At 40.9% G+C, this 24,228-nt stretch overlaps 2 protein-coding genes across 4 annotated transcripts in view; one reads left to right on the forward strand and one right to left on the reverse strand.

Annotated features, from left to right (window-relative positions):
• Positions 1 to 5,573: 5,573 nt before the first annotated feature.
• LOC109408543 (small ribosomal subunit protein eS21) lies at positions 5,574 to 6,370 on the reverse strand. 2 transcript variants are annotated; one of them, XM_062854746.1, is made up of 4 exons: positions 6,274 to 6,369; positions 6,132 to 6,190; positions 5,705 to 5,896; positions 5,574 to 5,636 (listed from the first exon to the last, which is right to left on the reverse strand). In XM_062854746.1, the coding sequence occupies exons 2-4, from the start codon at positions 6,179 to 6,181 to the stop codon at positions 5,627 to 5,629; spliced, it is 252 nt and encodes an 83-aa protein (XP_062710730.1). In that variant the 5' UTR covers positions 6,182 to 6,190; positions 6,274 to 6,369; the 3' UTR covers positions 5,574 to 5,626. The 2 variants fall into 2 exon arrangements, with proteins under 2 accessions (XP_062710730.1, XP_062710731.1); XM_062854747.1 differs by lacking the exon at positions 5,574 to 5,636 and having other exon boundaries at positions 5,701 to 5,896; positions 6,274 to 6,370.
• Positions 6,371 to 6,801: 431 nt separating this feature from the next.
• The window catches only part of LOC109429598 (ankyrin repeat domain-containing protein 29-like), a gene marked incomplete at its 3' end in the record, with an annotated part of 68,794 nt that continues 51,367 nt past the window's right edge, over positions 6,802 to 24,228 (forward strand). The window contains 1 exon segment of one of the 2 annotated variants that reach the window (XM_062854749.1): positions 6,802 to 6,945. 2 annotated transcript variants of the gene reach the window in all.

Below are 24,228 nucleotides of genomic sequence, written 5' to 3' on the forward strand. Positions count from 1 at the left end.
TCTTTCGCAAAGGTAACATTCTAATAAAAACCTTACCGTTAACGGTGCCTGTGGAGTACCAGGGCACCCTCCACAGTATTTTGCCCTTACTGTGGATTACTTACGGAGCAATGACGCAGTGGACCATACCGTCAAACGGGGTGACTTGCAACACTTTTCAGCTTCAACTAACAAAAAATGTTGATCACATTAAACTCAGTTTTAAACTTTGAACTCTTTGTAATAGTTTTAATAGCCGGCCCTTCTATAAAATAAAATTACCAAGTTACAGATTGATTTATTTTTTCATGTTGAAAAAGCTTAATAGGGTCGTTTTTGATACAAGACGTCATGCGGGGTGACTTGCAACACTCTCAATGTAAATCCTTTTACAAACACGCAGATATTAATTTTTAGTTTCAAGCATATTTGATACGTATTCCTGCTACTTTGGGTTGACATTCATATTTTTGTTTTTGTTTTCACATAGGAAACCTAATTGTGATTTTTTATGTAGAAATATTGGGCTCAAAAACACCGAATTACTAAATGTTAATCTATAGGTATATAAAAATGTAGTGGCATACGTGGGACCGCGCATAACTTGCGAAGGTCCGATTTTGGTCGTCTTAGTTTTGTTCTGTTAGTTTTCACCCAAGGAAGGTTTATGAGGCAGAAAACATGGAAAAATGAGTGTTTTTGAAAATCGATATTTCATACATTTTGACCGGGGACTTGGTCTTGGCTAGAAACTTGAAACGTCAAAAAACGCAGTAGGCAAGACAAAGTTTGCCGGGTACAGCTAGTTTAACATAAGTTTTAATGTATATTTCAGTTCTTATGCTGATCCTCTAGACTGTTGCTTGTGAACTACAGGTACTCATCGATATAACATACAAAAAAGTTTTCTCTTTGTACGTTATATCGAAACAGAGAAAAATTTAATATTTTTTATGCTAATGTTGATGATTTCGACGGGAAATTAACCCCAAATAATGATTTCGGTGAAATTCATAAAACCAATAAGGAAAAACATGAGTTTTCACGAACAAGTAATTTAATTTTTTTGCGCTTCGGTATAACGTACACTAATTTTTTCCCCAATTTGCGTTAATTCTAGGTAACATGGGTAATACTGCAAGAAAACATTGATTTGAGAGGTTTCGTAGCTTATCTGAGGGTTATTCCTTGGAAAAAAAAAAATAAAATTTTCAATGCTGTACGTTATATCGAAGCAAAATTTACGTTATATCGAATTCGCTATATCGAGGGTACGTTATATCGAAGATTACCTGTATTAGTTAAACAACAATATTTCGTTTTTCTGGACTTTGAATTGTTAAGAAAATGAGTGATGCAACCAGAGTATAAAATTGTCATTTTCAATGAGTGAAATTCAACGTGAATTTTGAAAATTCTCATCTGAGGGATCAAAATAAAATTCATTTTGGTGAATGATTTTTTTTTCTGTCACTGACAATTTTCACTGAGAAATAAAACTGAACCGTAACTCCCGATTATACTTCCAATCACCTCAAAACTTGTGTATAGTAGTTTATTAGAATATTAATTATGTTCTCTATTTGTCCTTTAAGTCGGATTGAGCGTCTGTTAACAGAAACTGGACATTTAACGGCTTGCGAAAAAATATTCGTGACAGCGAATTGAATGAAGAAAGAGAGGCATTCAGCTGACAATGAATGTGGCCAAACACGAATGAAAAAATGAGAATGTCAATCTTCACTTTCAATCTTCGAATTTTTTACTCTCTGGATGCAACTCACCCCGTCTAGGTACCAGAATTCAAAACATATGATTATAACAAAGATATTAGGGGGATTCACTTAACGTTGAACCATTCGTCATTAAAATCATCGTCGTCATCAAACATTTTAAAGCAGTTTTTTCGTTCAAATCAATCATTTTTGCAACAAAAATAGATTCACTGTATCCCACATTAGGAATAGTATACATTGAATACATTTTCGTAGTCATTGTTTTGATTTACAGCGAGAAAACTGCTTTTCTATTTCCGAAAAATAATGACGGATGCTGGAGCCTTAACAGCGTTAACTGATTAAACTGATTAAACGTCGCGATTACCAAGGCAATCTTTGATTATTTAATTCGCAAAATCATGAAACATTTCAAATAAGCAGAAAATCATGGCTTACGCAGCAAATTCATCTGTTTAGTGAGTACCCCTATTGTAATATATTTTTATAAAAGTATTTAAAATGGAAATTTTTATAGCTCATTATATAAAGAATCCGCATATGGAATGTTATTTTTGGGAAATTATGTTTTCATTCTTGAAGTATGTTATTTTTGATCAGAATTTACATAAAATAACAATTTCAATGTTGTAGTCGATTCGGGGCGAAATGAACACTGGAAATTACGAATTGATGTACGCGCATTGCATACTGTTAGGCGTTTTATAAAGTTTGGAAAAAATCAATCCGAATATTTTAGCCTAAAGTTTGTTTAATTAACTTTGATGTTATGTAAACTCATCTAAGATGGAGTATTATATCTGTGGTATTGGATCTCCGTAGGCAAACTACTTAACTGGTCGATGTAACCAAAAAATTAGCATAAAATATGCAGGGGTGTCCATTATGCCCCGATGGGTTTCCATTTCGCCCCGTACCTTTCCTGCCAGCCCTGAAAAATACACGGTTTACAATTCATTATTTGTTCACATTAAAGACATTCTACCTCCTGTAAATGATTGAAAGACGTAGTAAACAAGTTATAGTTGTAAGCAGTGCCTAAAAAAATCAGCCCAATGATGTTCAATCAGTGCGAAAACGCACACAAATAAACGAATGCATTCTCCCACCAACATGACACAGAGAATGAACATGACAAAGAGAAAGCAAGACAATGAGAGCGACGCCTCGTAGTGTAATCAACTGTAGCTGAAGTTCTGTTTTGATCTTCAGTCAGAGCTCGGTGAATATGAATATGATTTTTTAAATTTGGAAATGACTTTTTGTGATTTTAGGCTATTTAAGGCACGCAAATGTCGATATGTTGTACTAATTCTAGTAATTAAGCTTGCTTTGTGTGAATGGTATGCACCGGCAGCACTTTTTGCTTTTAAATCGTGCTTAACGTTGAACCATTCGTCATTGAAATCATCGTCATCATCAAACATTTGAAAGCAGTTTTTTCGTTCAAATCAATAATTTTTGTAACGAAAATGGATTCACTGTATTCCACATGAGGAATAGAATACAGTGAATACATTTTCGTGGTCATTGTTTTGATTTACAGCGAAAAAACTGCTTTTCTATTTCCGAAAAATGATGACGGATGCTTGAGCCTTAAACCATAAATATCAATTGAAGATGAATATGCTGACTTTGAATATCAGTCCGTGGTAAAAATTCAGCAGACAGCGAGGTAATGAATTTTTCATCGCTTGAACTTCAGAGAGTGGCGCAGGGGTTGTCGAGGCGACAATCAAAACAAAAACAAATCTACGACGCAAGAGCCTCTGGGCGTCGGTTGGGATGACTGTAATTTGACAAATTAAGACACTGGTTGTAAGCAGTGCTGAAAAATTCATTTCGTCATATGTATCTAAATTCAATCACCTACAGCTCATTTTAGAAGCTGAACCTGAGAATATGGTATATGAAAAACTTATGCGGCTAGACCAGTTCTGCAAGAAAGTTCACGGTGAATATCATTTGGCATTTTTCAAAGGTAGTCCGTGACATTTACCTTAAATATTCGAAAAATACCGGTTTTTCCGTGACTTTCTTGCAGAACTAGTCTAGCCGCACAAGTTTTTCATATACCATATTCTCAGGTCCAGCTTCTAATGAGCTGTATGTGATTGAATTTAGATATGACGAAATGAAATTTTCAGCACTGGTTGTAAGTTAAATGTTAAGTTTTACTCTGTTATACAGGCCTAACGTACTCATTAGCTTAGGGTGTCCATTATGCCCCTAATCCCCCTATGTTGTTGAAACTATTTAAATAAAAGTAAAAGTCGTGGCTACTACTGATAGTATGTAAACTTTTTAGTTCAACTGAGTTTTGGTAGGTAAACGTCCTTTATTTATGTTTTTTTTTTATAGATATAGACAGATGTTGCAAGTCACCCCGTTTGACGATACTTATCTCCGGCATATTCGGCTACTTTTCAATTCCAAGGCTTAATAAAAGTGGGAATATGCAAAATTTCATGAAAGGAATACAGGTTTGTACAGGTGCTTCTGCTGTATTCAGTGTCGAAAGTTTGAAAAAGAAGGACTAGAAGTAGCCCTTATTCAAGAGCCATGGTCTAATCAACGAAAGATTCTTGGGGTCTGACACAAAATAGTAAGCAATTTTATGATGAGTCACAAGATTCTCCACTGCCCCGTTAGTCCAAAAACGATTTTTTGAGGTGGCAATATAGTTACCACTGCCTGTTTAGGGTACTTTTCTTCTTTTGACTTCGACAAAAATCCGGAAAAGAGATTTTAGAGTGGATTAGGGCTTAACCCATAATATACACTGTGTTGTTCAACTCATATCAACCCATTATTTGATTATTTCTTAAAATATTTACCAAATCTGTAGTTTTACAAAAAGTTTAAGCTAACTTTCTTCTGGCGGTTAAATTTAGCCATTTTTGAGACTACAAATGGCTCCCAAATTGTTATTTAAGCTTTGCTTAGCACAAAAAAAGCCAGTCGTTGTTAGTAATCCCAATTTAGCGTAAACCAAAAAAGAAGTTCGAAATAAGTTGTTATAAAAAATAAAAAAAAAAGTTGTAGGTGGCATTATACATAGTTGCCACTGCCTTATAAAGGGTTAAACAAGTTGAAATGTTTATGTCAGGTGTTCTTGTAGGTCACCTGATCATTTCACAATACTTTCAAAATAGGCCAGTAATGGAAATGATTAAAGACTGGATGAAACCTTTGAAGAACCATGATGTTCCATTCAAGTTGCACGAAACAACTCGCGCAGATTCAGAAGTCGGAGGTCCCATTGTTCGTCAGGGATCAATCAAATTCTATACAGATGGCTCAAACGTTGCGTTGGAATGAACAAGGGGGCCGGAATTTACGGCTCTGAAATACAAATTTCAGTGTCGATGGGACACTATCCTTCGATGTTTCGAGCAGATTCTTGCTATTTTGAAAGGCGCAAATATCTGCCTTGAGAGAAAATACAAATATGCAAATATGTGTAATTTCTCAGACAGTCAAGCTGCACTAAAAGCATTGTGCGCTAACAAATACACTTCAAAGCTTGTCTGGGAAGTGGGAATGCATATTTTCACTGCGCAAGTTGTGCCAAAATTCAAAACGGGACATGCCCTAAAAGTTGGCTTATGGGAGGCAAATTGGGCTAATTTCCCCAACCGTGGGGCGGAAACTAAATTCAGCTTATACCTAAGCGTGAGCAATGCATTTGCGTAAGTCCTTCGCAAAGCCTTTATCTTACTGTATGGCGGAATAAGGAAATTTTCCAATACTGATAGATCCTCGGCCGTTCGCGAAACGAACTCAGCTGTCTTGCTTTAATAATCTACCCAGCATACAATTACCGGCGCTATCGGATATAATGAACGTAACAATCGCTTTAAATTTTTAAGGTGTTTTCATTGTTTATCCTTAGGATAGATACATTGAATTTAATAGTTTCTGAAAGGAAAAAAAAAAGTTTATTAGCATTTGCTCACGTTCATAAGCTATATGATTGCCAAACTTACTTAGTCAGGAGTCCATCCTTCTTGGCCAGACGAACGATGCAATCGTCCGATTCTCCCATACGACGGATTTCACCGCAGATGGCGTACACCTTGGAGGTCTCCAGCATACGGCCGGTCTCGGGGTTCACATCGACGATGTTGATCTGGATGGAGGCATGATCCTTGGCGTGGATGATTCGGTTGCTGGACGAGCTGCGGATGACGAAAGAGAAACGTCATAAAAGTAAGGTTAGGAACAGTAAACAAGACGGGAGGTGAGAATGGTTTCAAAAAGGACGACGGTATGGTCCTAAATTTGACGAAATCGCACCGTACGACCATCCAAAACTGACCCGCAAGGCCAATTTTTGCACAATTCAAGCGATTTGAGTAGGATTTACCCGACACGTGTTTGTAATTCAAACGAAAACATTGCACATCAACTTACCACTTCCTTGGGCAGTACAAGTCAACGAATTCTCCGGCGTCGTTCTCCATTTTTGGTGACTGTAAAGTTTAAAACTAATTAGTGGACACTTCCAGGCTAAAAATATTGAATAAAACACGGTGTTTTCACCGAAAAAAATTACTTTTTAGGTCAGAGCAAATCGTCGGACAACAATCTTGACACAATGGCGGATCAGAAAGAGAGAACGGGTCGGAAAAGTAGTACTAGAATGACAGCCGGCTGACAGCTGGGTGGTTGACATTTCGGTCAGTGGTTTGAAAATTTATGACGTGTGCTGAGCTTGCTTGATGTTGGTGATGATTAGAGGGTACTTGTTACCGGGATTTTGACGAAAATATCACTTACCGCTGGTTGTTGACCATAATGTGTGTATACAAATTTGTCACGCAATATTCGAAGGATATAATGCAACACTTACGAATGTTACTGAGATTCTATCCAATTTTTGGACGAGTCAACAATGGCCATGGAAATTATTACTCTTTTTTTCTACAGCAGAAATAAGCTATTTTTCCCGGCGACAGATGCCATCTCATTTCATATAATTCTAGTACAATTTTGCATGCAAGCCATGCAAAGTGCTATGCGTTTTGCAGCCGGTTAGGCGAGGTACTGCATGTTATCAACATTCGGGAGTGCAAATTGTCAGCTGATGTTATTTATTACGCCTGAATCGCGTCTATTGGTAGTAAACTTAAAGGCGTTAGAAATTGAGTGTTTGAGCACAAAAAATGTTAGTTTGAACTTCGGTAACATCGGTTTTGTCGTTCAAAAGCGATTGAGTGTGAAAAGGGTGAGTTAGACAAAAGTTGTGGCCATCATGAGATATTTTTGTCGAATGTTTATGCTAGAAAATACACAAACAATGTTATATAAACATGTCGGATGTGTTCCGTAAAATGGGGTAACTTTGATAAACTACGCTTTGGTATTGTGTGTGGGTGATGTGATTTCAGGTGACTACGCTGCACAACATTGATTCATGTAATGGAATGGAACCAAGAGGTTTGGGCCCCTCAGCAGGGATGCCAGGTGCAATTTTCAAATGTCCTCGCAAGGCACTCTAAAATGTCTTCACATGTCTTCACACTCCATATTGTGACTTTCGTATAAAATTGATGTTAAAAATAAGAATGTATGCTATGTTGTCACTGCGCTTTATATCAAGTAATATAGCATGATGGTCTTGGTGATGACATCCTATATCAGGAGTACACATTGCTTCCGATGTTTCCAGGTAATTTTATCCAAGAGTCTTCAAGAATTTCTCCAGGAGTTTTCCGGGAATACTTCCATGGCTTCCCCACAAATACCATGAAATTCCTTAAGAAGCTTCCGCAGAATTCCTGCAGCATTTGTGGTAGAACTTCTTCATGATTTGACTGGAAATAACTACAATAATTATCAGAAAATTCCCACCAGAACTTCCATGAAATTTACTTCAAGAGTTCCCAAGAAATCCTCCAGCAATAATGCATGGTTCCTTCAGGATTTCCCGCGAATATTTACCTTTTTTTTCTCGAAATTCCTCTAGAAGTTGGAATTAAGAGTTCCACAAAAAATGCGGGAACTCCTTCAGAAGATCCTCGGGAATTCATGCTGGAGTTTCTTAGAAATTCCTCCAAGAGTTCCTCGGGAGTTCCTCACGACATTTCCCGGGAATTTCTCAAGGAAACCTTCGGGAATTCTTCCAGGAATTTTACAGGAACTTCACATGGTGTATCTCGGGAGATCCTCCCACAGATTCTTTGGAATACCTATAGGAAATCCACGGGAATTCTTCTAATTTCTCCAGAAGTTCCTCCAAAAGTTCCTCTAGAAATTCTCCAGGAGATCCTTAGGAATTTTTCTGAATGATCCTCGGAAATTCCTACATGAAATCGTCGGGAATTCCTCCATCAGTTCTTTAGAAATTCCTGCAGGAGTTTCCAAGCAATTTCTACAGAAGTTCCCGAGAGTGTATCTGGGAGCTCCCAGGAAATTCCTTTAGGAGTTTCATGGAAATTTTTCTACGAGTCCACGAGAATTGCTCCAGGAATATCACGAGAATCCTTCCATAGATTCCCCACGAATACCACGGGAATTCCTTTGGAAGCAACCGCAGAATTCCTGCAGTAACTGTGGAAGTATCCCTTTTTTTTTCTCAAAGATTTTTTTTTCAAATAGCTACATAAATTATCTGGAAATTCCAACCAGAAAATTTACTTCAGAAGTCTACCAACAACTCTTCCAGCAATAATGTATGGTTCCAAGATGCAGTGAATATGCAAGAGTTCCACAAAATATCCGGAAATTTCTCCAGAAGATCCTCGAGAATTCATCCTGGAGTTCCTAGGATTATTCCTCCATTAGATAATCGGGAATTCCTCCAGGAGTCTCTCGAGAATTCCTAAAGAAGTATCTCGGGAATTCTCCAGGAGATCCTCGGGAATTCCTCCTGGAGATCGTCAGGAGTTCCTCAGGAATTCTTCGGGAATTCCTTCATAAGTTTCCTAAAAAAATCCTCCAGGAGTTCCTCAGGAATTTCTTCAGGAGTTCCTGGAGGCATCCATAGGAATATCCAGTTGAACGTCTGATAAACTCCTGAAAGATTTCTTGAGAATCTCGTGGAAGTATTCCCGAGAAAATGCTAGAGGGATTCTCGAGGATCTCCTGGAGAAATTCCCAAGGAGCTCCAAGAGAAATTTCCAGGGATCTTCTTTAGGAATGCCCGAGTTACTCCTGGAAGAAATCTCGAAGAACTCGTGGAGTTATTCCCGAGGAACTCTTGAAAGAATTCCCGAGGTGATCCTGGAGGAATTCTTGGAGAACTCCTGGAAGAATTTCCGTAGAAATCCAGGAAGAATTCCCAAAAAATCCCTGAAAAAATTCCCGAAGAACTCCAAGAAGAAATCTCGAGGATCTCTTGGAGAAAATCCCGAGTAACCAGTAAAGGATTTCCCAAGAACTAAAGAAATTCTTGGCACTTGTGAAGAAATTCTTGGCAATTTCCTGGAGCCATTCCCGAGTAGCTCCTGGAGGATTTTTTGAGGAACTTATGGAGAAATTCCCGAGAAATTCCTGAAAGAATTCCCGAGGAACTCCGAAAAAAGATTTTCGAGAAACTCCTGATAGAGTTCCTACGGATCTCCTGGAGGAATATCTCAAGAATATATCAAAAATATCCAAATCGCCCTGGAACTCCAGAAGGAATTCTAGAGGAAATCGTGGAAGAATTCTCGATTAACTCCTGGAGAAATTCCGACGAATACATAGAGGATTTTCCTAGGAACTTCTGGATAAATTTTTTAGGGACTCCTAGAGGTATACCCGGGAATCTCTTTAAGAGATTTCCGAGGAACATCTGGAAGAATCTCCGCGGAACTCGCAGAGAAATTCCCGAAAAACTCTTGGAAGAATACCCGAGGAACTCCTGGAAGAATTACAGAAGAAGTTTTGGAGAAACACTCGAGGAACTTTTAGAGGAATTCCCGAGAAACTCCTAAAGGAATTTCCGAGGAACTCATGAAGGACTTCTCGAGGTACTTCTGTAGGAATTCTGAGGAATACATGGAGGAATTCCCGAGGAATTCCTGAAGAAATTCTTGACAAACTCCTGGAGGAATTCCCGAGGAACACATGGGGGAATTTGCAAGGAGCTCGTAGAGGTATGCGCGAGAATCTTTTGAAGAGATTTCCGAAGAACTCCTGCGAGAATCTCCGAAGAACTTGTGGAACTCCAGGAGGAATTCTCGAAGCACTTCTGGAGCAATTTCGGAGGAACTCCAGGAGGAATTCCCGTGGATTTCCTGGAGGAATTATCGAGGAGCTCCTGTGTGAATTCCGAGGAATACATGGAGGAATTTCCTAGGAACTCATGGAGAATTTCCTGATGATATCCTAGAGAAGTTCTCAAGGCATTCTTGAAGAAATTCTGGGCAAACTCCTAGAGGAATTCCCGAGAAACTCCGAAGAAATGCCCAAGGAATTCTTAAAGAGATTTCTGAGAAACTCCTAAAAGATTTCTTGTGGATCTCCTGAAGAAATTCCTGAAGATCTCATGGACGAATATCTAAGGAACTCCATGAGCAGTTTCCAAGAAACTCCAGGAGGAATTCCCGAGAAAATCCTGGATAAATTCCCGAGGAACTCCTGTAGGAGTTCTCGAAGAACTCCTGGAGGAATTCCGAGGAACTAGAGAGATTTTCTGGGAACTGGCAAACTCTAGCAAACTTGTAGAATTCCCGAGGATCTTGTAGAGAAATTCCCAAGGAACTCCCGAAGAAATTCCTGACGATTTCCTGAAAAAATTGTCGGCTAGGTACTGGAGGAATTCCCGAGGAACTCCATGCGGAATTTGCGAGGAGTTTCGGGAGGAATTTCCGAGGTACACCTGGAAGAATTCCCGAGAAACTCTTGAAGTAATTTCTAGAGGAATTCCTGATGACATCCTGAAGGAATTTCTGTGGAACTGCTGGAGTGATTCCCAAGGAACTACTGGAGAAATCTCAACAGGCTCCATTGGACAAATCTTCGGAATAATCTGTGGGAAATTATGGACGTAGCTCTGTTTGAAATCAACCGAAGTTCTGGTGAGATATTCCGAAAACATCGGTAATACTTTTAAAAAGAACCTCTGTTTTTAGAGATTTTGGTAAAACTATAGGAGAATACCTAGATGAAACTCAAAAAAAAATCTTAAGATAACCTCTTTTGGAATCTTTGATGACATTAAAATAGTTCTTGAATGAAATTAATAATAATATTTACAAATATTTAATATTTACAAATACAACATCGAAAAATTAGAAATCTGTAATTGATAAAAACAAAAAAAAAGAAAACGCATTTCAAAAGTCTTCACATAATTTGAAATGTCTTCAATATGTCTTCACAAAAATAAATGTCTTCACAGAAGTTCAAATGTCTTCAAATTGAAGACATGTCTTCACGTCTGGCATCCCTGCCCCTCAGAGTGCTATAGTGGAGGTTATAGATAGTAGAGTAAACATAGATCCGTGTTGATGAATCCGTTGTATCCAAACGAACTGTCAAAATCTGTATCCAAACGAGCATGACGTCACGGTTTGGACAACATCAATGGAGCGCATGACGTCATATTCAACCGTCACACTCTTGAAAATTACTACTTACACGCTTGAAACATTTTAGTCAGCGGTGTCCGCGGATCTATGTTTACTCTACTATCTATAGTGGAGGTATTAAAAAACATCGTGGCCGTGGATCCACGGTTCAAAACAAAAGTTTGTATGCGAAACTAGTTGTGTTCAATGTAGTCAGGCAATTGAAGGGTTGCATAGTGAACAATGTTCGTTTCAGTTGAAAACAGCCTTACTAAAATCTGGGTCTCTGATTTTGATTGCGTTGTTCGAATCCTTATGTAGGTATATTTTTTGATTTATTTCAAAATTAAAATCACTGAATTGTGAATAACGCCTAATGGTAGGCAATTTCTGTACCTACAGGCATACCCCGATAGTACGTACGCCATCGCTTCGTTTAATGTACGTACCTACTACCTAAGCACATTTTTTTTTGTTGAATATCATTTTTTAATCAAGTAATATTATTTCTAGAACATCAGGATTACTAGAAAATGGCATATGGGCCCGACATAAGGAGGTGTCAAGCATCCTTAGCAAATTTGTATCTGCTAGCTTCTATAACTATACGCAATACGAAAAAAATTAATATAATCACATTATAATCTAAAAGTATTAATTAACCCTCCTCAGACACGCTGTTGTATTTTGTACAATATGTTAAAAAAGCTCATCTGATTTACATAAATTAACGTGGTGCTGATAGCAAATTCTCCAGAAATTCTTGAAATAATTAAAAAAAACAGGTTTTCCTGGAAAAGTTCTTGGGTACATCCCTGAAAAGCTGATTGAAGTATTTCTGAAATTTCCGAAGGATCCCTGAATGAATTTTTGAACAGAACCTGACAGGAATTTCTAAAGAAATCATTCCTGGAGCAATCCCTGGAAGACTTCCTGGATAAATATTTGAAGAAACACCTGGATGAATCCCTGGATTAATTCCTACAGAAATGCCTGTAGGAAACCCTGTAGAATTCCTGGAGAAATTCCTGGAGCGATCCTTGGAAGAGTTTCTGACAGTATACGTGGAGGAATTTCTATATAAGTTATGGAAGGAACACCTAGAGAAATATCTGAAGAGATCTCATGAGGAAATACTAGAAGAAATTCTAGATGAATTTCTGGAGGATTCCTTGGAGGAAATTCTTGAGAAATTCCCAGAAAAATTCTAGGTGGAACGCCTAGAAAAATCTCAGAAGAAATCTCTTGAGGAATTCCTAGAGGAAATCTTAAAGAAAATTCAGAAGGCATCATTGGAGGAATTATATGAAAAATTCCTGAAGTAATTCCTAGACGAATTTCTGGAGGAATGTCTGGAGGAATCCCTGAAAAATTCCTGAAAGTATTCCTGGACATAATTTGCTGGAAGAATCTCTGAACAAATCCCTAGAGGATTTACTGATGAAATTCTTGGAAGAATTGCTGACGTAATTTCTGAGAGATGTCCTGGAGGAATTGCTGGTGATATTTCTTGGGTAAATCCATTGAGAAATTCCTGGAAAAAATTCTTGCGGAATTTCTGGAGGAATTCCTGGAGAATTCCTCGAAGGAGTTCCTGAAGAAAGCCCCGGGGGAATCCTTGAAGAAATTTGTGGAGAAATCCTAAGAGGAATTCCTGCAGGAATACCTGGGGAAATCCCTGAAAATTACTGAAGGTATTCCTGGAGAATTTTCTGAAAGAATTTCTTTAGAAATCTCTAGAGGATTTCCTAGAAGTATCCTTGGCGGAACTTCTGAAGGATTTCCTGGAGGACACTTCAAAGGATTTCCTGGAGGAATCCATGGGAAAATCCCTGGAGAAATTCGTGGAGAAATCTCTGGAGAAATTCCTGAAGCAATTACTGATGGAATCTCAAGAGAAATTCATAGAGAAAGGCCTGGAAGACTCCCTTGAGGATTTGTTAATAATTTTTGAAGGATGTTCAGGAGCAATTCCTGAAGAAATTTCTGAAGTATTTCCTGAATAAAATCATGGAGGAATTCCTAGAGGGATTACTGTGGGATTGTTGGAGGAATCAACGATGAAATCCCTGGAGAAATCTCTAGGTGAATTTATGAAAGTATTACTGGATAAGTTTCTAGAGGAATTTCCAGAGGAATTCTTTAAATATTCTATTTCTTAAAAAATCTTTTGAGGAATTTTTAATATAATTTGTTGCAGAAAGAATCACATTTTTTGAAGTTAAGTCCTACAGAAATTCTTAGAGGAATCCATGTAGGCATCCCTGCTTGTAGGGATTAACAGAGATCCTGAAGTATTCTCAAGAAGAATTCCTGGAAAAATTCCTGGAGGATACTCTAGAGGCATTTCTGAAGGAATCCTTGGATAAATTTTTAGGGGAGTCCCTGCAGCAATTCTCAGAGAAATCTCGAATATAATTTCTGAAGGAATCTCTGAAGAAATTCGAGGAGGAATCCCTTGACAAACTCCTGGAGGAATCCCAGGAAGAATTCCCGAATGCAGATGGAATCCTTGGAGAAATCCTGAAGGAATTCTAAGAAAAGTTCGTGAAGGAACTCCTTGGGGAATTCCTATAGCAGTTTCTGAAGGAATCCCTGCAGGAGTTCCTGAAGAAACCCCAGGAGGAATCCCGGAAGCAATTCTTAAGGGAATTCCTAAACAGTTCCTGGGGGAAGTACTGGATTAATTCCTGGAGGAGGTCCTGAATTCCAAAAGGAACTCATTAAAAAGTGTTCCTGGGGGAATCCTTGGAGGAATTTATAAATAATCCCTGGAGTTGTTCCTGAAAGAAACGCAGAAGAAATTCCCGGGTGAATCCCTAGAGGAAATACTCAAAGGAAAACCTGGACGAATTCCTGAAAAATTCCCATGAGGAATCCTAGAAGCAATCCCATGAGAAAATTCCTTAGGAAATCCCAGGAAAGCTTTCTTAACAAATTCCCGGAAAAATTTCTGTAGGGAAAAATGCGAAGTAATTCATGTCTGTAATAATTTTTGGACGAGTTATTGTTGAAATCTTTGAATGGACTCCCAAAAGAGTGTTTTGTACAATGATTTAAGAAACTCCTGGATGATTTTATAGCTAACCTCTGGTAAAATTTCCTGTATGGGTTTCTGGAAGATATTCCTGCTAAATAAAATACTTCAAATTATTTCAGATTGAATTATTGGAGCAATCTCTAGTGAAATTCTTGAAAGAATATATGAAGAAATCCCTGAAGAAATATCTGAAAGAGTACTTGCAGAAATACCTAAAATAATTTCTATTGACATTCCTTTGGGAATCCCTGGAGAAATTCTTGGACGAATCCTCGAAAAAAGCACTAGAACATTTACTGGAGGAATCTCCATAGATATCCCCTAAATTCCCGGAGGAATGTCTGGTGAAACCCATAGAGGAGTTCTTGAAAAAATCTCTGGAGCTATGAAAAAGTTTCTGGAGGAATTCGTCGATGCTTGCTTGCAAAAGCATCTGTAAAAATTTCTGAAGGAATTGTGTCAGGAATTCTTGATGCATTGAACCCTGAAACAATTCACCGCAACCGGTTCCAGCATATCTGGAAAATTTGGCATGATGTTTTTGTATTCCATGAATAAACATCACAAAATTGTGGATAAAACCCGTAATTATTAGAATATTTGATTTTTAAGGATATTTTTTCTGGAACTCTGAGTTACCGATAATCTTTGAATTGGCTCGATTTAAAAAAAATATATCTGGCGGCAAGGGGGGGGGGGGGCACGGCCCCCCTGCCCCCCTCTGGCTACGCCCATGGCACCATATTACAACTAACACTCTAGGGTACTTAGGAAAATGCTACGGCCAATTCATAGAAAAACGTCCTTTTCCCATAGTAATTCCCATACAAACTTTGAAGGGCTTGTGTACTATCAATTTTCAACTAAATCAGCTCAATTTTTGGGAGAAGGCTTAGAATCTGGTTTATAAAAATCGGTGTAGAGCAAAAACGATTTTTTGAACCACCTTAATGCTTACTTACCTTACCGATCAGCCTGAGGCCGGGGTGGCCTCTGCTGCACATAGTGGCCGTCTCCATTCCATTCGGTCCATGACTGTTTGTCTCCAGTTCCGCACTCTGCGTAGGGTCCGCAGATCGCCCTCCACTTGGCCGTCCCACCTAGCTCGCTGCGCACCACGTCTTCTTGTACCGGGCGGATGACTCTCGAGAACTATTTTAGTTGGGTTGCTATCCGACATCCTGATGACGTGACCCGTCCACCGTAGCCTCCCGATTTTCGCGGTTGTGGACGATGGTTGGTTCTCTCAGCTGATGCAGCTCGTGGTTCATTCGCCTTGTCCAAGACCCGTCTTCCATCTGCACTCCGCCGTAGATGGTACACAGCACCTTCCGTTCGAAAACTTCAGGTGCGCGTTGGTCCTCTGCACGTAGGGTCCATGTTTCGTGCCCATAGAGGTCTACCGGTCTAATCAGCGTTTTGTAGATGGTTAACTTCGTGTTACGGCGAACTTTATTCGATCGTAGAGTTCTGCGGAGTCCAAAGTAAGCACGATTTCCTGCCACAATGCGCCTCTGAATTTCTCTACTGGCGTCGTTGTCGGCGGTCACCAGTGAGCCCAAGTACACGAATTCTTCAACTGCCTCGATCTCATCACCGTCGATATAAATTCGGGGTGGCGGGCGCGGTGATTCCTCCATGGAGCCCTTTGCCATCATGTACTTTGTCTTCGACACATTAATGACTAATCCGATTTACTTGGCTTCACTCTTTAGTCGGCTATACGTTTCCGCGCTCTCCTTATTACACCCTCTAAAGCAATGCTTAACAGCCAGCACGAAAGATCATCGCTTTGCCGTAACCCTCTGCGAGATTCGAAGGGGCTCGAGAGTGATACTCAAACTACGTACATCACTCGATCCATCGTCGCCTTGATCAATCGTATCAGTTTATCCGGGAATCCGTGTTCGTACATAATCTGCCATAGCTGGCCTCGATCGATTGTATCATACGCCGATTTAAAATCGAAGAACAATTGATGTGTGGGCACGTTGTATTCGCGGCATTTCTGCAACACCTGGCGGATGGCAAGCATTTGGTCCGTTGTAGCGCGTTCACCCATAAATCCAGCCTGATATTGTCCCACGAACTCTCTTGCAATCGGTGATAGACGGCGGCATAAAATTTGAGAGAATATCTTGTAGACAGCGCTCAGTAGTGTGATCGCACGATAGTTCCCGCAATCCAACTTGTCGCCCTTTTTGTAGATGGGACACACGATACCTTCCATCCATCCCTTCGGTAATACTTTCTCCTCCCAAATCTTGGTAATGACCCAGTGTAGTGCTCTCACCAGTGCTTCTGATACGGCGTAATCTAGTGCTTACGGTATTGTTGGTTGGCCTTTATCCTTCCGTTAATCGCGCTGTTGTACTTTGTACAACCCATGAGAATTATCGACTATTACTTTGAAACCATCTTTTCTATCGATGTCAATCCCAAATGTATTCTACAGGAATCTTATTTGGAATATTATAAGACCTTTTTTGAAAACAGTATAACTCCTTATAATGCGGAAAATTGAAAATCGCAATATGAAGAACGTACTATATTTAAGATAATATAGACAGTTGAATGTGAATTAGTGTATTTCAAAATCTAAATGATCTAGAAATATGGTGTCTTCGGCAAAGTTACTTGGGATATCAAGGGCCTTCACGAGGTGATCTGAGAAATTCAGATTTCAACCGATAGGCGGCGCTAGTGAGCATGTAATTTTTATATCCCATATAACTCAGGATCCTGAGTACTTAGCAAGATGGTGTCTTTGGCAAAGTCGTTTGGTTGGTTAAACACTAACTGATGGAGAGCCTTTTGGTTTGAAACTCCACATCTAGGTGGCGCTAGTGCGCACTGAAATTTTATAACTCATACATCTCAGGATCCTGATTACATAGAAAGATGGTGTCTTCTGCAAAGTTGTTTAGTAGATCAAACACTAACTGATGAAGACAAGTATAATGTGGAATTCCACATACAGGTGGCGTAAGCGAGTACTCAAATATTATAACTCATATATCTCGAGATCCTGATTACTTAGAAAGATGATGTCTTCAGCAAAGTTGTTTAGTAGATCGAACACTAACTAATGGAGAGCCGTATGATTTGAAACTCCACATCTAGGTGGCGCTTGTGGGTATTCAAATTTTATAACTCATATGTCTCAGGACCCTGATAACTTAGAAAGATGGTGTCTTCTGAAAAGTTGTTTAGTAGATCAAACACTAACTGATGAAGACAAAGATGACGTGCAATTTCACATCCAGGTGGCACTAGTGAGCATTCCCATTTTGTACCTCATATTTCTCAAGATCCTGATTCCTTAGAAAGATGATGTCTTCGACATTGTTGTTTGATGGATAAAGGATGGATGTACTTATCCCGTGACATTGACAACTTTAAGATAGAGTATATTGAAATACGACGGTCAGATATTGAATATTTTACTAAGCGCTTTAACTTCATGTAATCAATCAAGTACAAATTTAAACAAATTCTAATCAACTAGTTGTGTAATTTTCAAATTTTGAAAACTTTCGGAAGTATAAAAATTTACAGCTCGTTAATTTTTTTTTCTAGATGAATAATAACACGTTCATGCTTTTGGAAATTTACAACTTGCGTCTTCTGGTGGCAGAAGCACGACCCAAATGGTCAATCAACTGAAAGCCCTTGATCTACCAACCAACCTTGCCAAAGATATCAACTTCATAGGTAATCAGAAGATATATAAGATATAAAATTTGCATACTCATTAGCACCACTTACTGGCGAAATATTGATTTCAACGACCCATCAACCAAATGCACTTAACCTATTTGACAACTTTGCCAAAACCACCATCTCCCTTCTAGTAACCAGGATCCTGAGAACTATTGCATATACATTTTTTATGTTCACTAGCGTCATCTAGTGGTGAAATTACGATTCAAACGGACAACTATCTGTAAGTTTTCGATCTTTTAGAAGGTCGGCACGAGAGGTAACTTTTCCTCCATTTGGTGCTTGATCTACCAAACAACTTTGCCGAAGACACCATCTTTCTGAGTAAAGTGGAGCTTCGTGGCCATTCGGTTAGCGTTACCAAGCGTGTAACCGCACCATGCTATCCACTGGTGCATGTAATGTATGTCGTGTCCATGGTATAGTGTTAAGTTCTGTTCAGTCTTTACAGCCTCTGGCTGAAGACGGTGTCCCGTGCCTTTTTAGTCGGAATCCTGAGCTACATGAGATTAAAAATTTACATGCTCACTAGCGCCTCCTAGTGGTGGCATTTGAAATCAAACTGTCACTCATCTATAAGCCCTTGATATACCAAACATCTTTGCCGAAGACACTATCTTTCTAAATAATAAGGGTTCAGAGATACATCTATATATATATAAACGAGTTTGATGTTCCTTTGAGGCAACAAAACTCAAGAACGAATGAACCTATCGGCATGACTCTTGCATGGTTCGATTCGTATTCATGGTGGCTGTGTTTATATGTAATAAAAGTTAGGAAAATGAACTAAAAATGTAAGAAAATTAATAAAAAATTGATTTTTCATGAGCTGGGAAGGAAATCAACACGAACGAAATGAGACCAATCTAGAGTGCTATGACGTTATGAGCTCAACAGTTGTCAAACCACCACAGCTTGGCAAGACAACGTTTGCCGGGACAGCTAGTAATATATAATATTTACGTGCTCACTAGCGCCGCCAAGTGATGAAATTTCAAATTAAACTGCGAATCATCCGTAAGTACTTTACCTACCAAACAACTTTGTCGAAGACACCATCTTTCTAAGTTATCAGGCTCCCGAGATACATAGGATATAATGTTTATTTGCTCACTAGCGTCGCCTAGTGGTGGAATTTCCAATTAAACGGCCAATAATCTGTAAGCCGTTGACTTACCAAACAACTTTGCCGAAGACACCATCTTTCTAAGACATCAGGATCCTGAGATATAAGATATAACATGAAATTGCTCACTAGCGCCGCCTAGTGGTGAAATTTCAAATTAAACTGTGAATCATCCGTAAGTCCTTGACCTACCAAACAACTTTGTCAAAGACACCATCTTTCTAAGTAATCAGGACCCCGAGATACATAGGATATAAAATTTATTTGCTCACTAGCGCCGCCTAGTGGTGGAATTTCCAATTAAACGGCCAATAGTCTGTAAGCCGTTGACTTACCAAACAACTCTGCCGAAGACATCATCTTTCTAAGATATCAGGATCCTGAGATATAAGATATAACATAATATTGCTCACTAGCGCCGCCTAGTGGACGTATTACGAATCAACTTTGTCAGCATCAAGTAGCCCATGAAATTCACAACAACTTTGCCAAAGACAGTCCTCCTCTAAAGAATCAGGATCCTTAGATATTTCAGAATGTATGGGTGTTGTACAAAGTACAACGCGCGACTGCTCGCGTTACAAAAATTGGCGCGAGTGCTGAAAGGTTATAACGCTTTCAATAGTGCTTAGTGGTTACCTGGGTGTCCTTTTCCTCATCCTATCACTAATTCCTTTCCCTCTCCCTCGGGTAGATGATGAGTAGGCTCCTGTTCATGGCGATGGCACTACTTTCCCAAATGGAGGAGAACGTGCCTCTAAAAGCCGACCTACTGATACCTGACACTTTGAAACAACAGAAGTAGGTAGGTGTTGATGTTGAAGAATAGAGGCCAATTCGATCAATGCGTCGACTATACATAATTGATCTATGATTCAATGTCCATTAAGATCCCTACTTGATATGCGCAATGCGTTTGGGGAGGAGTCTTACTATTCCAATCAACACTTTTTGCTACTGTGTAGACACAAGTAAATGGGCCCATATAGCCGAGGCGGTAAACGCACGGGTATTCAGCATGACCATGCTGAGGGTGACGGGTTCGATTCCCGGTCGGTCCAGGATCTTTTCGTAAAGGAAATTTCCTTGACTTCCTTGGGCATAGAGTATCTTCGTGCCTGCCACACGATATACACATGCAAAATGGTCATTGGCAGAGGAAGCTCTCAGTTAATAACTGTGGAAGTGCTCATAGAACACTAAGCTGAGAAGCAGGCTTTGTCCCAGTGAGGACGTTACGCCAAGAAGAGAGAGAGACACAAGTAAATGTTTGGCTTGGTGAACATTTAAATGCAACAATAATGAAGTTATTGAAGACAACACAGCGAAAGGTGAAAAGAAAGTTCATCACGTTGCCAACTAAGGAGGTGAAAGAATTAGAAATGCAGAACTGACTGACGAATTCACTCAGACAAAGTGGTAAACATTGTTGCTTTCTTCAATAGAGTTGCTGATACCATCCATCCATCATCAATCGAACGTTAAACTCACTGCAAACAATAGAATGCGATTACATGACTCGCTGCAGTAGATGAACCTCCACCGCATATGATTGCAACCAGCAGCTAATCAAGCAACCGATTTCGTCTAGGTATCTACTTATGAGAGGCACGTCGTCGTCGTCGTCGTCGGCGTGGTCTAGTCAGCTGTGTCTCGGCATCTCGGGACGGTTTGCTGCAGGCGCAAGCATGGCGTGAAACAACATAAACCATGCTCTCGTTACGCGCCGCCGCCTACTGCTTTGCTTTGGTTAGGCGCGCTCGGGTGCGGGCGCGGGCAAACTCTCGTGCTTCCTAATCGGAAGCCCTCCGATAGGGAGGGATCGTCGAATCTGCATCAGATTTTCCAACGGTCATTGCTGCGCTCGGTCCGATGCAAGTGCACTTTTCTTAGGTTTGCAGTCAGTTTGAATGTGAACAGTGATCGGAAAGGAAGGAACCCTCAGGTTCTGGATCTCGAGTCGGTCCGAAAGCCGGTTTAGCCACGTGCCAATGCGTACCTAGATGGGTTCCGGTGGATGTGTCGCGCACCGCGCGGTGTGACCATATCTAGCCACACACTACGACGACACCGTAAGCTGTGACGACGACGTAGGTGCATCGTGTGTTATTAACTTAGTGAAGAGATTCGGATCGCATCACACACATTAGTGGGCCATGTAATACACCTAGAGGTGCAGTGAACGTAAGCGCAGCGCAATCGGTCGTCGGTCGCCGGTTTCGTCGTCATCGGGTTTATACTCCAGCTGAGCGTGTTTGCTCACAGAAACTCTCGCGCGGCATGCGACTCGAAGTAAAGTCGCGATTTTTTCTATTATTTTCTTTGCTTTCCGCTTAGTTTTCAGCTGGAGCTCCACTTATTAGCTGTTTTCAAGTTCAATCGGATAGAAGCGCGGCGCGGTGTTATTCCTGACTTACCAACGAATCAACAACGGCTGCAAGTGTTTTCGGATATCGGTCGATTCGATAGTGCTCGTCGTCGAATTCGGTTAGAGTGGATTTTGTCATTTTGATCGTAATAGTGATCGAAAATAACCGCGGTGCCGCAAGAGAGAACGATCGTGCGATTAAGAACGTTTTCCTCGCTCTCCCTATTTCTGCGCTATCGGCTCCTCTCGATTCTCCTTCTCGATTCCGTGCGCATTCCGGCTTAATTCGTCGTTGTTCTTTAGTGTTTTCGGTTGCGTGGACAAACGTACTGTTTGTTTACAACTGGTTTATTGGAGTGAGGTAATATGAAACCCTGTGATTACATAACGATTCGTTATTATTATCCAGTAGGGGTAATAGGGGTAACGTGAATTATTATTGTGGTTTACATTCGCTCTAAGGTGATCCCACTTCCTAACGATTTGTTGTATTATGTTCTGTTGTTCTTTAAGGTGTTAATCTAATCTACTTAGGATCAACTTTACGATGACCACCATACCTCCATATAGAATATACCATACCATATTAGAATATGGTTCCTACAAAGGAAATAAACGGATTAACGGTCAAATTCAAATCTCTAGAGGAAGTCAGCTCGAATTTCAATTAAAATCAGTCAAATGGAGAGAGTCTGCGACATTACGATCATACTAAAATGTTAGATCTTAGATGTGCAGTAGCCGGCTTTTTTTTTCCTTCTAAACCATAGGGGGATAATCTGCTTAACAGACACCCTAACAGAAGGTTAGGGTAGTGTAGGTCTGACAGGCCGTCTTCTACAACAAAAGTAAAATCCAGGACTACTCTCTCCTCGTACCCACTAAACCATTCCTATGGTCGCCAAACCCTACGTTCTCCGGAACCACCAAGAAGGTATTGCTTCAGAGAGGGGCTAGTGCACATCGCACCCACAAGGTTAGCTGCGTAGCCTGCAGCAACGAACATCGATGACTCGCTTTGGAGAGTCCATCACGGTAGCATGCTGGCGCTTAGCCAGTTTCCCGAGTGGTCCTCGCCACTCCCTTTGTCCTCGGAAGGCGGGCAGGGTCAACCCCGCCCGCGCCCTACTGCTGAGCGGACATCAAGAACTGATGCCCACGTGCAACCCGATCTGACCTGCCCGTAAGGAAGGGTATCACTACCCTTCAGGCCCTATCAGATGCACCCGTAGGTTGCAGACAGCAGGATCTCACCTACCCCGACCCTTGCCGGGGACCCCTTTCCAACCGCGGGCTCGGATCCAACCCAGTAGACCGACGCCACGACAACACCACTACCGGGACTTCCTCTCCGCGGCCACTTAATCGTTGTAAGGGTCGATCTCGACCGCAGGGCATCGGTATGACCTACGAAGCCGACTCCGAACCCCTGGACCACCTCTTGTACTGCATCTGGACTAGCCATTCTCCGAGTCCACGCGCCACTTCCTCTGTAGCTCCCAGACGATGTGGGTAATAGCCGTTGAAACGGCGTTCCAGCCAAACTCATCCCTACACATCCTCTGGACCAAGTTGTCCGGAGTTGTGTCCTCCCCGCATGTGGCAAGCATGCGGTCACGCATTGTGCGAAAACGCGGGCACACGAACAAAACGTGTTCCGCAGTTTCCTCTAAACCATTGCACACTGGGCATTCGGGAGAATCCGCTTGCCCGAAACGGTGTAGATACTGCCGGAAGCAACCATGACCTGTAAGGACCTGTGTCAGGTGGAATGTGACTTCCCCATGGCGCCTATTAATCCAACTATCTACCCTCAGTATCAACCTATAGGTCCACCTTCCTTTGGTGGAACTGTCCCACGCGCGCTGCCATTTGACCATAGAGGCCATCCTGACAGTCCTGTGTATGCACTCCATGTCCTCACTGATAAGAATGCTGATAGGCACCATACCAGTAATGACGCAGAGAGCGTCGTGTGACACGGTACGGTACGCGCTCGCAACCCTCAGGCACATAAGCCTGTAAGTACTTTCCAGCTTCCGTCGGTAGCATTTAGTACTTAGCGCGGTGCCCCACGCCGGGCCGCCATACCTAAGTATGGATGTAGCAACACTAGCCAGAAGCTTGCGCTTACTGGCGTACACCGCAGAGCTATTGGACATCATCCGGGACAGTGCCGCAATAGCTGTGGAGGCTCTTTTACAGACATAATCGACGTGGCTACCGAAGGTAAGCTTATCGTCGATCATCACGCCCAAGTGTTTGACGGAGCGCTTTGACAGGATAGTACAGTCTCCTACACTGATCTCCGTCTGCTGCTCCGACTTCAGGTTGTTAACAACCGTCACCTCTGTCTTGTGGTGAGCCAACTCCAGTTTCCTGGACCGCATCCACGCCTCCACAACCTTGATCGAGTGGTTGGTAGTCAACTTTACCTCCTCGATCGTTTCACCGTAGACTTCGAGCGTAATGTCGTCGGCAAATCCGACAATCACCACTCCCACTGGATACTCTAACCTCAACACCTCGTCGTACATGACATTCCATAACCCGGACCCAGGATGGAACCTTGCGGGACTCCTGAGGTTATGTGAAAGCACTTCCGACCCACCTCCGTGTCGTAGACTAGTACACGATTCTGAAAGTAACTTCCGAGAATCTTGTACAGGTACTCCGGTATCCCCAGACGCAAGAGCGCATCGGCAATAGCAGACCAGCTGGCGCTATTAAACGCATTCCTTACATCCAGAGTC

The sequence above is a fragment of the Aedes albopictus genome, chromosome 2 (genome assembly GCF_035046485.1).
Source record: "Aedes albopictus strain Foshan chromosome 2, AalbF5, whole genome shotgun sequence".
Classification (NCBI taxonomy): Eukaryota; Metazoa; Arthropoda; class Insecta; order Diptera; family Culicidae; genus Aedes; species Aedes albopictus.

Excerpts from the sequence above, each read along its gene's own strand:
- LOC109408543 (XM_062854746.1), bottom strand. The coding sequence starts at position 6,181 with ATGGAGAACGACGCCGGAGAATTCGTTGACTTGTACTGCCCAAGGAAG. Across the intron at positions 5,897-6,131 it reads TTGTACTGCCCAAGGAAGTG|CTCGTCCAGCAACCGAATCA; the intron begins GTAAGTTGATGT and ends CGTCATCCGCAG.